General features: G+C 45.1%; 1 protein-coding gene across 1 annotated transcript in view; it reads left to right on the forward strand.

Moving 5' to 3' along the window:
- Positions 1-2,437: 2,437 nt before the first annotated feature.
- The window catches only part of LOC119409245 (lamin-A), a 27,559-nt gene continuing 14,881 nt past the window's right edge, over positions 2,438-15,115 (forward strand). The window contains exons 1-2 of the mRNA XM_037676095.1: positions 2,438-2,612; positions 3,637-4,008. Coding sequence (XP_037532023.1) covers positions 3,677-4,008 — 332 coding nt within the window. The 5' untranslated portion in view covers positions 2,438-2,612; positions 3,637-3,676. The remainder of the gene's footprint in view (positions 2,613-3,636; positions 4,009-15,115) is intronic.

The following is a 15,115-nucleotide window of genomic DNA, read 5'->3' on the forward strand; positions in this document are numbered from 1 at the left end:
CGACAACAATAACGACCTCCACAGAGAAGTAAGATTTAGTATTATCAGCTGATACAGAGCAGTATGTGAGCTGGACACGGACAGATGCGTTTAAATCGGTGTCCATCAGGGATCAGCTCTCAGCCCCCTTTTTTTGTTTGCTGCAGTGATTGACAGGGTGATGGATGAGTCTCCAAGGACCAGAGGTGGAAAGAGTACTGAAAATTTTACTCATTTACAAGTAAAAGTACTGGTGTTATAAAAATACTTGAGTAAAAGGACAAAGTACTGTTCTCAAAAACTACTCGAGTATTAATTACTTTTTAACCAGTTGTTTTATTGTGTTAAATTAGTAAATAGATTACATGTTCTAAATTGTACTTGAGTATGAGTAAAATTACACACTTGAAAGAAATACTCGTGAAAAAGTACAAGTACCCCCCAAAAAATCTACTTAATTACAGTAACGTGAGTATTTGTAATTCGTTACTTCCACACCGCCAAGGACTAATGTGTTTGCAGACGACTTCTGCAGTGAGAGTAGGGAGCAGGTGGAAGAGAGCCTGGAGATGTGGCAGCTTCCTGGATGGTTTTGTCTGGGAAAATACGGTTTCCTGTGGAGCCTCCTCTAAGTAGCAGCTGGTGGGGGGAAAAAAGTTTTAATTTTTCTTCCAGTCTGTCGTCATGGTTTTCTGCTCACAGAGGAAGCTGATGGAACTGCAACGTGAGCTGTGATGTGGAGCTTTACAAACTTCATCTCGTTCTGACCCGTCCTCTACAGATTTCTGTGGCGTGGGGAACAGCCAGCTGTCGTTTCTTTTTTCCTGCTTCAGTGACGGAGCCGCAGTATGTGAGAGTAGAGCTGGACACGGACAGATGCGTTTAAATCGGTGTCCATCAGGGATCAGCTCTCAGCCCCCTTTTTTGTTTGCTGCAGTGCTGCTCCGCCCTAACGTGACGGAGGGTTTTGTAAGAGCACTCGTTTGTTTGCTCCTCCGTTGTCTGAATATTAACTGTCAGAGTTCCCTGACAGGAAACTGGCGTGACCTCCACAGTAACTCCGAGCCTTGAACTCCTGGAGCGACGAGGGCAGAGCATGTGAGCGGTTTGTACCCCCACCATGTGACTCGGGCTGCGTTCTGCTGCAGCCAGGATGCTCCCTCAGCCGCTGCTCCAAACACAGTGATGCTGTTTGCCCGTTGCACAGTGTTTCCATGGCGGGGAGATGTTACACACACATCTTTTCCCTCTGCAGCACAACTGGATTGGACCTGTGGTGACAGTAACTCCACCCCGAGGAAATAAATATAAGCCCCGAGTCCGTCTGGGTGCAGACTTTAGAGGTGACCTGTTGGATTTCTGTGGTTCATCACAGGGATCAGAAGATCTCACATCTGTGGCTTCTTTAGAGTCACTGACTGATCTGTGCTCACTGGTTTGGCTTTCTTTCTGGGATGTTTGTCCACTTCTCAAGATATTTTTATCTTTTCCTGGAGGAATTCCTCTGTTTGTTTCCCTGAGTAAATAACTTCCAGCCTGAGTAGCTGAGGGTGAACTCTGCCGGCTTGTCGTCCGTCCTGGAGCAGCTCAGCATCTCCTGCGGTTTGACGACGGCCGCTGAGGTGGAGGTGAGCGAAAGGACGATGACGGAGCCTGACGTGGACGATCTGCTGAAGCAGAGGGATCGTACGATCGTCTACAGGACACGGTCTGTTCTGCGCTCGGTGGTGTTTGTACCTCAGCCAGATCACACGTGGTGCGTTCAATGCCCGCCTGAAAAACGCAGATCAACCAATAAAAACTCCAGTCGGTGCAGAGGATTCCTCCTTGTAAGTGCAGCTGGAGGCTGAAACCACAACAGAGGAGTTTGTTCCTGAAAAACAAACTTCTCTGTTGAATAAACTGGTTTGACAGTTTGTGATAACTTGACTTTGTTTTGTAGCTCCTGTTGTTCGCAGGCTCCGTGGAAACGTCACCGGCGCCTCATAAATAACCACAAGATCGCCTCGGTTAACCTTCACTTAGTGCAGGTTGTTTTAAAGTTTTAATTGGGAGCTAAACTGGTTTTTGGCCTCAGCCATTCAGACTCCTCGATCCAGTTGTCACAGTTCAGTTTATGATGGTGAAGGAGCTGATTTTTGATTCAACAGTTTAAATAGTTGTAAATATTAATATTTTCCCTCACAGTTTGAGAGTCATAAATGTACCGGTGTCTATTCTTGTGTTTTTACATAGAAATGTTTGATTGACCTGATTTCTAATAAATTGTAAAAATATTATTAATAGTGGATTTTATTGTTTAAAAAAAAGAAGTCATGATTTTTGTCGTTTCACTCGCTCTACACTGGGAGAGAAGGGAGAGAGGACCAGATCAGTCCCAGTCTGCTTTACTGGCTCCTCCTCCTTCTCCTCCTCCCCTCTCTGCTGCTCCTGCCCTCCTCCTCCTCCTTCAGCTGTAGTTGCATGTGCTGCAGCCACAGTGAGCAGATCAGGGCTTGAGCCAAAGGCGAACACACCCACCAGCCGAGACAGGACTGCTTTATTCAGCGACTCCTCTCCACCGAGCTCACACTGCCACCAGATCAACTTCCACTCAGACCGTTCAGCAGGGACGACCTCCTCACACCCGTACGGTAGGACTTGATTTAATTTAGTTTTGTGACCGTGCACGGCTGGTTTGACTTGTTCAGGCGGCCTCGAGCTGCGAGGGGAGGAGGGGAATGTCACTTTCAGGAGCTTCACTTTGTGCTTCGTTTATTCCAAGTGGGCTCAGAGAGCTTGTGGGTGTGGGCGTGTGCACGACTCCCACCCACATGGGTGTGCACGCTCAGGTGGAGTTTGGTGCTTCCACCCACTCCTGAAGCAAAAAGGGAGGTGTTCTTCACCGTCTGTTCGGAGCAAAGTTAATGATCCTTATCACTTTATCCTTTTTATTACAACCTTATCATGAAGTCTTTCGTTTGATGTTTAAACCGCAAAACCTTGAAACAGGCATTAGCTTCAGTACCAGACATGGGGTGTCTTTATTTCGCTTTCGTTAAACCAGGAAGGCTTCTGGGAGCAAAATTCTAAACGAGCAGATGTCTGGTTAAAAATAGGCCGAGGACGTGCAAATTGAATTAAAGCTTCATCAACAGAAGGTTTTGATGCAATCAGCGCTGCTCCCTCTCATCATCAGGATGAATGTCCCCATAAGGCCGTCCTGCCCGATTCGTTGGCGTTCTGAGTCGAGCTCCTTTTCAAAGGCGCTGCAATCGGCTGCGAGGAGGAGAAAATGCAGCCGAACGCGCTGATCTCAGGAGAGTGGCTTCAATTAGCAGCTTTTTAAGCTGTTTTTCTCCATTTCAACAAAAACTCCAGACGGTTGAGGAGGAGGAGGAGGAGATGTGTTTATTTGTTTTGCCCTCCTCGATGCAGCTTTATGAGTAATTATGGAGGAGTTTAAAAGCCCTGTGAGGCAGCAGGAGTGTGTGGGAAACTTGATGAGTTGGCAACGGAAAAATGTTTTATTTTGAAGGAGAGACGCAGAACTTCTGGTTCCACTTTTAGAAAATGTAAAATTTTATGGTCCAGCTCTGTTTCAGCTGCAGAGGAGCGTTTCCTTCAGAGCTGCCCGTGTGATTCAGTGTAACTCCTCTTGGCTCTCCTCTCCCACAGCTCACGCCCGCCTGCTCGTCTCATCTGATCAATAATCGCCATGGAAACCCCGAGCCAGAAAATAGGCCGCAGAGCCGTGTCCCCGGCCCGCATCACCAGGCTGCAGGAGAAGGAGGAGCTGTGCAACCTCAATGACCGGCTGGCCGTCTACATCGACAAGGTGCGCTCCCTGGAGTCGGAGAACGCTTCGCTGCGGCTGCGGATCTCCGAGTCCGAGTCCGTGGTCACCCGCGACCTGTCGGGCATCAAGGCCACCTACGAGACGGAGCTGTCCGACGCCCGGAAGACCCTGGACCAGGTGGCGAAAGAGCGAGCGCGACTGCAGCTGGAGCTGGGAAAGATCAGGGAGGAGCACAAGGAGCTGAAAGCCAGGTAGGAGGAGCTCTGTTCCCAGAATGCAACTGGAGTGTTTTTATTTAAACAACGGCTTAAAGTCTCAGATTCAAATGTTCGGCTGCTTTGATGGTCGGTCGGGTTGTTTGTCGGGAACTCTCGTCAGTCTGGGAAACGTCTCTCGCACGAGAATTTATCAAAAGCGTGCTTCGTTCCGAACGAGAAACCAGATGAAACGGTTTTGTTTGACGACATGTTTACATCACGTTTGGCGTTCGCGTCCCAGCTGTTGCCCATCGAGCGCACGTTTGTTTCTGTTCAGCCGTCAACATTTAAAGCTTCTTAAATAAAGCTGCTGAGATGTTGCAACGTTCCTGCTGCTCTGCGTTGGGTTCACACCCAGTGTTCAGAACATCTGAGGGGGGGGGGGGGGGGGGCACAGACTCGCTCACCAGGAATGTGGGGCGGAGCCAGACGTGACGTTCGCTCCGTGGACGACATTCCCGACGGTTGACTCGGAGCGACTCATCGGTTCACAGGCCCGGCTCTGTTTCTTTACGCCTCGGGGCGGGGGTGTGGACAACACACCTAAACAAACTGCCCCACCTTCTCTCGACAGATCCTGCACTTAGGTTGAAACGTCTTTCAGGACAGATTAAAGACTCGCTTCAAAACAAACGACGTGCACGTTTCACCAGAACGGTTCTGAAGCAGAGCTGGGATGGATGTGGGTTTTTAAACGAGACGGTGCTGAAAGATTTAAACGTTGGAGGTTGTGTATCACATTTAAATGTGACTAACATGATTCAAAACTGCTAAATTAGTAAGTTATTTGAGAAATTGGTGGCAGTTTGCTATTTGAGTGTACAAAATTTACACTAATTTAAATATTATTGAACAAATTTGGTTTTCTCATTTTATGAAAACATCTTTAAAAATTGTTCTTACGAACGCTGAAGTGCCAACGTCGGATATCAGCGTCTTTAAAGACGTGTCCAAACGGACATTAACTAGAGACTGGACCAGAACCCAGAAGCTGAGGGGTGTCTACAGTTTTTAGGCCCCGCCCCTTTACATAAATGAATGGGATGTTTTCCTGACTAATAATAATTTTATACTTTGCTGATTCACATAGTTCCTACCATGCTACGGTACGTTAAAATATATATTTTTATTTTATGTTTTTATCACTTAAGGCTCAGAAAAAAGTGTCATGTGACCCTGTGATTGACAGCCCGTTAACGAGTTAGAGGACGTGCAGGCGGGACTTGTAAATCAAGGGTCCAAACATACAACATGGCAGCTGCCATTTATAAAAAAACAAACATTTTAGCTTCAGTTCTGGGAGAAGGTCTTCAGGCGTCTTTATGAATGTTCAGGCAAAGATTCAAGGTGATATTAGAGACGAGAGAGAAAATGTCCACACCTGAAGGTAGGAGGGAGATTTACTCTTATCTTGACTCGTTTATCTGTAGCCTTTAATCTGAACTCGTGCGCTGCTGTCATTGTTTTTACAAAGATCTGTATCTTGAGTCCAACAAAAACAACTTTTAAGAAGCCTTTCTTCAGAAAACAGTTGTTAATAAATAAATAACCTTGTTTTTTTTGTTACTGTATTACCAAAACCTCTGTTTTCATGTGGACAGGGAGTGCAAACGCAAACGCAGCATAAAATCAGTTTTTAAACCCGTCTGCTGCAGTTTAGTGGAGCTTGTTGGAGCCGACTTCTCTGGAATGAGTTCAGATGTTACCGAGGAGCTTCATTTGACTAAATGAAACCATTTGCAGTTTCAGTGTAATTTAAAACGGCCTCTGCCAACAGTTCCTGTTTTTCTACAAGCGCACATAAACAGAAAGATTTGTTTTGATGCCAAATGTTGCAAAGTGTTGGCGTTCAGACGTCTGAGCCGTTTACAGCTGGACGTTTCTGTAGCCTTGCTGATTGTGACGGTTTGTAACGTCCGGCAGCTGTTCGTTCCGTGATGTTTGTCCTGAAGTCAATCTGCAGCTCGATGAGAAGCCACAGATAATCACCGGGTGTTGATCGGACAGTTTCCAGCTTCTGCCTCGTGGTCGGCCTTTTGTTGCAACGCTCCGGTCTTTGTGGTGATATTTTCCAGCACTAGCAGCAGATCTGGTGCTTCTGTCGTGGAAAAGAGTTGTCCGCAGCCTCGGCTGCTTTCATCTGCTGTCCTCCGGCCCGGGTGTTTGGTTTTCTGTTGCCATGGCGTCGTGACGGGGCGGCGGTGACTCAGAGGTTTTTTACGGCTCCTGGAATGAGCTGACTGGACTCCCTGTGGTGGGAACTTGGCTTCATTAATGCACGCGGACGCTCGGCAGCTCTGCTGATCGTTTCCTGTGGACTCGGGGACAGGTGAGGCCTTCAGTGCCGCTCGGCTGAGTGGACACACCCGTTTGGCCTGAGGGCGTCGCACAGCAGCTCTTCATCTTTGTTCCCCTCCCGGAGGACCAGCTGCCAACCGTTGTCCCTGCAGAGGCTAAAAACGGTTTAAAGTGTGTGGAAACACACAGACATGGGTGGATGTAGAGTGTGGTTGAAACCTGGAGCTCCATGTGAAAACAAAGTATTAAAAACGTGTCAGTAAACTCCAAACGTGACCCCCCCCCCCCAGGCTGAGGCTCGTGCCTCGAAGTAACTCTCAGCTGTGCTGCCGGCAGCTGCAGGAGTCCGACTGTTCAGCCTTTCAAAGTAAAGTTGTTATACTTGGGGCAGCTGTGGCTCAGTGGTTGGAGCAGTCGTCCTCCAGTGGGACAGTTGGGGGTTCAATTCCACCAGCAGTCACATGTTGAAGTTTCTCTGGGCAAGACGCTGAAAACCTCACCGCCTCCGATGTGTGTCCATTGGTGGGATGTGATGAAGCTCTGATTATTCGTTGTATAAATATAATGAAGTGCTGTATGAACGGGTTAATGAGGTTGTAAACGGCTCCGAGTGTCTTGATCAGGTAGAACGGAGCTGTACCGTCTGTTTACCATTTAATGAACTACTAGAGCAATACGAGTTCATATCTTTACTCAGACGTTACTATTAGCGCTGTATTTTATGATGATTATTATTAGAGATGAGTAATGAGAGAGATGAGACGACTTCTGTTGGGACTTGGTGCTATATAAACTGAATTAAATGAATTATAATCCACCTGCTGAAAGGCGGGCGTGTTTTGGTGCGGCCCTCGTTTGTATATATGTAAACATGTTTGTTTTTCTTGTCCAACTTTAATTTAATGAAACTTGATACTGTACATGCTTGTACTAGGGGTTGAACGAGTATATAATTTTTAAACTCGACATTAACATAATAAAACCCGAGTAGAGCTCGAGTATTTGATGACGTCATAGATCTCAAGATACAAAAATAAATAAATAAATAAAACCGCAAAAAAAAAAAAGGTAATAATTTACAAAAAAAAAAGACCAACAAAACATTGGGAGCGTATATTATGCTCCTACCATTTATCATACTGCAAATAAGTCACAAGAAAAACTAAACTATTAGTTATTATTATTAAACTGCAAACATGAAGAAACGCAGCACGTCAAAAACAAAACTTAAACCGAAACTGGTTCTGGTTCGGTGGATTGGACCCGGTGTTGCACCATAGTCTGTGACCTGCAACAGTGCAACACCGCCCCCTACGGTCATACGGTGGTCACATAATATGACGTCACTACGGATACTCGATGTTACATTTTTAACCTCGATAGAGGTCCTAGCAATCGATGTGTAGATTACTCGAGTACTCTGTTAATGCCCTAGTTTGTCCAAGGTCAAGGTGACAGGTCAAGGTCAAAGTTTATACTAACTCTTTGCTATAGCTTGAGTCTAATGGTTTGTCGGCGGGTGTGATGCGTCGTACTCTTGTTTTATTTCTTCACACTCGCTCTGAATGGGATGTGTAATTTTTACACCACCAGCTGAGCTGATTTAATGTGGATTTATGTTTTTATTTGCCACAACAAAGACGTTAACTTTAATTTGGTTTCTGTTTTCATTTTGTCTTGATTATTTGGAAATATTGTCTTTAAGTTTTAGTTCTGCATCTTTTACTTTTTTTGTTGTCTGCGCTGCCAGTTGAAGTCGTCCTAATGGCGACCCCGATCTGTCAAATGGTTCCAGCTTTCTGTTCTTCCAGTGGGTCCAAAAACAGAAACATGAAGATGAAATCACAAAATTCCTCTTTTAAATACATTTATCCAAAAATTACAGAACGTATTTGTCGGGGAGTTTTGGTCAAGGTTTATGGATGTTTGTAACTATGGCTGAGAATGCTAACTGCCCATGAACCATGTGTTTGAGTTAACAGAGAGCTCTTTACTCTCTCAGAGAGAGCTGATTTGATCCTGCATGTGCAGCCGAGTGGTCGAGGTCATCGGTGACTGTCTGAGCCGAGAGCTGATAAGGTTATAAAAAACAAGCCTCGCACGCTGCCCGGTGCAGATTCTCGTGACTGGGCTCCACGATGTAGAACTTTTTATTCATCTGTGTAATGTCCGTTTTATTTTATTTTTATTCCATTTTCTTTCATTTGTTCTTCTCAATTTGTACGCTTTCTTTTACGGTTGTCTGTTGTTGTCCACTGTTGTCATCACTCTTTGTTAAAGTTCAGGTCTCTCTTGTAAATGAGTCCCTGGGGCTCAGTGGGATTGACCTGTTTAAAAGAAGGTTGAATGAAAGAAAAGTCTGCCCTTGCGAGTAAAACCAGTTAAAATCTTCTCGTGTCCACGAGTGCGGCTTCTTTAAGAAGAATAGAAGATATTTTTATTCAACAAAATAAATTCCTCATCTCCATCTTCTACAACTTTCAAAACAAGAACAGACCTGTCAACAGTTTTCTTTCTCTCTCACATAATCCTAAATCCCTGCTGTGTCAACTCTTTAAAACAAAGTTCTCTTTTAAACGGAGGGAATAAAAAGATCCACGAACCCCGACCCGGATGGAGCACAAAGCAGCCCCACCTGTGGTGGTTTAAGGTGTGGCACCAGCTAGACGGATCTTCAGTTAATGCTTTATTTATTTGCAATGTTTCAGAACCGTGCCAGACAAAACCTGGTCCAACATGTTCAGGTGCAGCTTGTAGTAAAAACATTACTGTCTGCAGAGCTGGGTGTGAAGCTGCAGCTCCCAAATATCTGCAGGAAGTGGATTTATCACGGAGCGCATTCTCATTTCCTGGTGATGATTCTCCATCAGGGCACAGTTTGTGCTCTCGTCGTTAATATTTCATCTGCTCCGTGGCTCGGAGTACATTTACTTCTCCACAGACTTTTTATTCTCATTTAGATTCAAAGCAGCTCCCGTTTGTCTGGAAAATCTCCCCTTTTTTTTTATAAAGTTAATAATTTCTGTAGCAGAAACCAAAGAGAGGCAGAAATGTTTCAGCGTTGAGTCAAACTGTATTTTCTGGGCAGGAAAAAAGGGTTGTAATAAGAAGTGGACTATTATTAACCCCAGCTTGTTACTCAGTGAGTAAAGTTTCTATATTTACCCAGAGGGAAACTTTAACCACGTCTCTAAGGCGACGCATTAAACATCATGAGGTTGAGCCTTTTTGATGGATATCAAGAGGATCCATTCGAGCTGCTCCTGAAGGTTTGCTCACATAAAATGTTTCTTTCCTAAAATGGAGATGAGGCCTGTGGTCCACTTCATACGGCTGTCCCCTCAGTGATTCAGAGAGCGTGCGTCTGCCAGGAAACAGGACGACTATCACAAATACACGATCTGTTGATCCCAAAGAAGTCCAGGAATGTTAACATTAATGTTAAGAACTTGCTCTCGGTTTGTACGGCTGCAGCCGACGATTGAAGCATCGACTCATCTTTCATTTCTGCCACAGTTCACGAATCACTGTTGGAAAAATTCATGAAAATAATCCAACAATTTGGACTGAAGTGCTTTTGAATGGAGGAAGCGGCGCGTCATGAGAGGTGGACGCAGTTTGTAAAATCTGTGGAAAATCTTCTCGTCTGCAGACGACGATGGCAGGTTGTTGAAAGAGGAAGACGCCGGCCGTGTTTGGAGCTCTGCGGCTCGGACAGATGGTCACAGAAACTAGGCGGAACCGGCGTCGTCAGATATTTAATGGTTTTTACACAATCGGGAGATTTTAGCACTTACTGTTCAACTTTGTGTGATGTCAAACTCTGACAAATGTCAAAACAACAACCATTATTCCCACAAACCTTCATGAATTAAAATGACAATATTTTGTCAGCTTGGATCATTATAAAAGTCCTAGATTCTTGGTAACATTTTAAAAAAATTAGCTTGAATGAAACGGATCAAAAGATACTCGGAGTCCCCAGTTCAAGAACTTCAGGGCTTTATTGCTCAAAAAGCAGCATCTGATTTCGACTGGAACATTTTTACATTCTTTAAGTTTCTAGTTTGTTTTTAGAAACTCATGAGCTGCTGCGTTTTTATCTACTGAAGGTTTAAACGAAGAGTCCTGCTGCTGATCTTTTATCAGATCCTTCTGAAGTCTAAATTAGGTCGTTCTGTAAAGAAGTGACGACGGAACGTTACAAGTTGTTGTTCGGCAGATAATCCAACTTTCTCAGGTTTATAAGTCTTGGAGGTTTTAGTCGTCACCGTCTCTTCATTGTGTCCGACCTCTTCATCCATGATTGAGAACGTCGTCGTCGTCGTCATCACACTTTGCCTGCAGTTTCTCCGTGCGCCTCTCGGCTGCATTTATCCTCGTGATCGTTGATTTGGTGGCGCTTCTTCCCAGCAGGCGGAACGACTCCAAATTTCAGGAGGAGCTCTGCTGGAACTAAATGACTTTAATGGCGGCACCAATAGATGGAGAGGCCCAGTACGTTGTTATTGGTGTGTTTTGCACGTTGTAAGAACTGTGACAGTGCTCCTATTTAATTTTCATACACCGGCCTAAAGACGAACGTGTTCTGGTATATTCTCCGTCCGTAAAATTGATCTTGTCTGGGCCATAAATTCTGATCCGCTCAAGATGATTTGATGAAACTCGACACACGTTGATATCATATTATTAGACGGAGTGTCGCTTAATCTTTCATCCCCTAGCTACAATTCATTTTATTTCTAAAGCTCCACGTTCCAACAGAAGTCGTCTCAGGGCACTGAACAGAAACATTGACACGCATTATAAAAAATCAATTATTAAAGTTCTGCATGTGAGGAAGCAGCAGGTCGTGTTGAATCTTCTCTTCATCACAGTCTCCCATCCTGAGCAAGAACAAAGGAGACGGTGGGAAGGAAAAACTCCCTTTAACAGGAAGAAACCTCCAGCAGAACCAGGATCAGGACGAGCGGCCGTCTGCTTCGACCGGCTGGTTTGAGAGGAACAGGAAGTAGAGGGAAACAGAACGACGGGTCCAGGTGAACTTTCTATAGGAGGAAAGTTGAGATGGAAATAATTACAAATACAAACAGGTTGAGCAGACAAGACGGCGGCAGAGAGAGGACATGTGGTCAGCTTGTCCTCCAGCAGTCTAAGCCTATAGCAGCATAACAAGATAGCGTAGGAAACCCAAGCCAACCCTAACTATAGGGTTTATCAGAAAGGAAAGTCTTAACTGGACAATGTGTCGGCCTCACGAACAGAAACTGGAAGTTGGTTCCACAAGAGAGGAGCCTGAGAACTGAAAGATCTGCCTCCCATTCTGCTTTATGAAAACTCTAGGAACCACGAGTAAACCTGCAGTCTGTGTAATATAATATGGAGCTAGGTTGTTTAGCGCTTTGTATTTTTGTATATTGAGGTCAAAGGTTGTACCAGCTCTTTGCTTGTCTGGTCCGTTGCTACAGATTGCTGTGCAGCAGTTTGTTGACGAGCGTAACGTGCCGTATGTGGTCGTCTTTTGATTCCAGATGATTTTCCTATAGTTATCAGGCGTACCAACGTGACTTTTCAGGGTATGTCTCGGGTTCCTTTAGGAGTTTTCTGAGCAGCAGACCAGCGGCTGCACGTTTCATGCTGCATCGTTTTTTATGCCATCCGATCCTATTTCTGCTCTGGTCCCTGTCCGCCTTCAGGGGGAACCCTCTTTGTTCCCTTTCGATGATCTCAGCTTGTATTGTCAGCGGACAGTCGTCCCTGTGGGTCACGCCTCTGCAGTTCTGAGCTCAAAGAGCAGGCGACGACTTTGGCTGCTTCCCAGGAGTCGTGTCAACCACCGTCTCAGCTCTGAAGACGCTCGGGGACGACAGATCGGCTTTACCGTTAGGTGACATCTGAGGACAAAATAACTAATATGTATTTTCAACAAAATATAACTTTAATCGCTCAACTTTTACACTTTAATAGACATCGACTGATTAATCCAGGGATGGGCAACATTTATTTCCAAAGGGCCAAATCAAAACATTTAAAGTGATTTAAAGGCTGCATAAAAAAAACAGGACAATATATATTTTAAGACGATCTATTAGACATTTGCAGACTTTTTCTTGTTGTAGCATATTTACCATGTTGGATACAAAAATGTGTCTCCAATACTCTTAAAGAATATTGTGACAACATATTCCTTAGCTTAATTATGCAAAAATAAAAGTAAATAAAGTGTTATATTTTTGCTTTTTGACGTCATTACGGTTCAGTCTAGCTCTGGAAACGCAACTTAAAAAAAAAAGTTTGATTATCTTAATCTAATGTATTTCCTCTCTAGATGTTTAATTTAGACATCTTTTAGTTTCAGTAATAAAATGCAGGTTTTCAGCAACATTAAAAAGTTGTTTCATCTTCAGTTAAAGATACTGAGGGCCAGATGGTTGTCGTCAAAGGGCCGTATTTGGCCCTCGAGCCATATGTTGCCCAGGTTTGGATTACTCGGAGTATCCAGTCGAAGGTTTTGCAGTTTGTTGCAGTTTAATCTCAACTGTTGCAACTTTTTAAACAATTAAAAACAAAAAAAAAAATGTAAATGAACATTTTCTAATGGCTGTCATTTAATTGTTTGGTTTTGTTGATGAACCTGACGAGCCGACATAAAACTGGACATTTTACATTAATAATGTAAATAAAATATCCTGATGCATGCTCAATGTAATGTAAATAAAAGTGGTTCTGTTCAGTGAGTTCTGGTCCGGACTGGGTCTCAGGCCCTAACAGAAAACAGATGCAGGCTCCTAAACGTGCTGGATGGAAACGTCCACGTTGGCTTTATGGGTGTGCAAGTAATGATGGAGTTGGATCTGAGCAGAACTTGGTACCGGTCCGAGCTGTGGCAGGCTGCTGTTCTGATCCTGTGTTTGTGGAGTTTATAGAAGCGGAGTTTCCATCCGAGAGTTGGCCAAGCTCCTGATGAGTCACTCGCTCAAGGACGGAGTGAATCACTGTAAGATGGCGGGGCTCCTCGGGCCGGGCCCGCTCACACGTTTTTATCTTTTGGACTTTTTTTGGTCCCGTTCTGTACCCAGAGGCCCCTCTTTAGGAAGTAGACCTGGTCCTGGTCCCTGCACGTGCAACGTGTTTGTTTCCAGATCTGCTGAAGCTCCGGTGCTCTGACGTGAACGTGAGTCGGCATTTGGATGTTTGGAGCGGTTCTGTTGGATCCGAACCCGGTGCTGGAGCTGGTTCTTTGAACTGGCAGCCTCACATGTTCAACATTAACTGCTGATTGTTTGTTGGAAGGAAAACTCATTGGTCCAACATCTTGATGTGATTTATTGAAGAACAAAATAAAACTGGTCTTTTCGTGGGTCTGAGTAAAATGTATTTATTTTTTTAATTGGTGATAATTTGGACCCAGTTGTTCCAGGCAGCTGTGATAAGCATGTTGGTTCCTAAAAGCCCAAACTTTCCCATGGCACAACATTTTGAGGATAACAATGAGTCTGCACTTGCACCCAGAGGGGTGAAGATCTCTTGGTGTTGCTGGGCTCACCTGATCCAAGACCCAGTTTTTACTCCTTCCTGCTTCCTGTTGCTCGGCACCCGTCGGAGCTTTCCCGTGTTTCCTGGGTTTGTGTTGGTGCCAGCCTGCTGCAGCTTCGCACGAGAGCCGGCCAGTGGGCCCGTTTCTCTCAACCACAACTTGGTTCCACTCCAAACAACAAAAATGTTTCTTTCCCTCATAACTTGTCAAATAAAGAACCCAAATCATGGTTCGCTCAAGCTCCACATGGGTTTTATTTAGCTCAAAGCTAGCATAAACAGTCCCAGCAGTTTGGTGTTTGTGCAGACTGGGAGGCGATGGGTTGGAAACGACTGGGAGCGTCCTCATTAGTGCACGTTTGGATTAAACTGGGAGCGTCCTCATTAATGCACGTTTGGATTAAACTCGGCTCTGAGCTCCAGCTGGAGCAGTGAGCTGCAGCAGCGACACGTTTCCTGAAGTGTTCAGACGATGCAGCTCGACCTGTTCTGGAAAACCATCCCTGAAAATATTCAAGTTCAACCGTTGATCAGGTTGGATCAGAACATTTAGGATCCGAACATTTAGGATCAGAACATTTAGGATCAGAACATTTAGGATCAGAACATTTAGGATCAGAACATTTAGGATCAGAACGTTTAGGATGAACGTTGTTCTTGGATCATCAGCAGCTCGTCTCGGCGCTGCTCCTTTATCTTCAAGTCAAGAGTCTAAAAATGAAGAGTGAAGCAGGCGGTGTCTGCCTCTCCCACTCTGAGTCATCAGACAATCCTGCGGGGGGGGGGGGGGGGGGACTTCGTGCGAGTCCTGTGCAAACACAAGCTAACGAGCGTTAGCATTGTTCAGGGACGGTTCCTCCCCCGTCGATGAACGAGACAAAGACGGGACATTTGATTCTGATCACGCCATGAAGTTGGTTTTAGTTTGAATGAAAACCAGTTTCCTGTCGGTGCCCCCCCCCCCCCCCTCCTGTGTTTGTCACATTGTCCCCCTGCAGCTCATCGGACACGCTCAGTATCGGAAAACACTGAGGGCTGTGTTCTCTGCCACATGTGGCTGCATATGGGTGCCCCCCCCCCCCCAGTCTCTCCGACCCACACTGGCAAAAATATTCATCACATTCAAACACAATCCGTCCTTTTGTTTTCTTTGGCAGACAAATATGTCCCGTGCCCCCTGAGACGAACTGTAGCATTTATTTTATCAACATATATTTGTAAGTGTGTGTGTGTGTGTGTGTGTGTGTGTGTGTGTGTGTGTGTGTGT

The sequence above is a fragment of the Nematolebias whitei genome, chromosome 5 (assembly GCF_014905685.2).
Source record: "Nematolebias whitei isolate Nwh7 chromosome 5, NemWhi1, whole genome shotgun sequence".
Taxonomy (NCBI): Eukaryota; Metazoa; Chordata; class Actinopteri; order Cyprinodontiformes; family Rivulidae; genus Nematolebias; species Nematolebias whitei.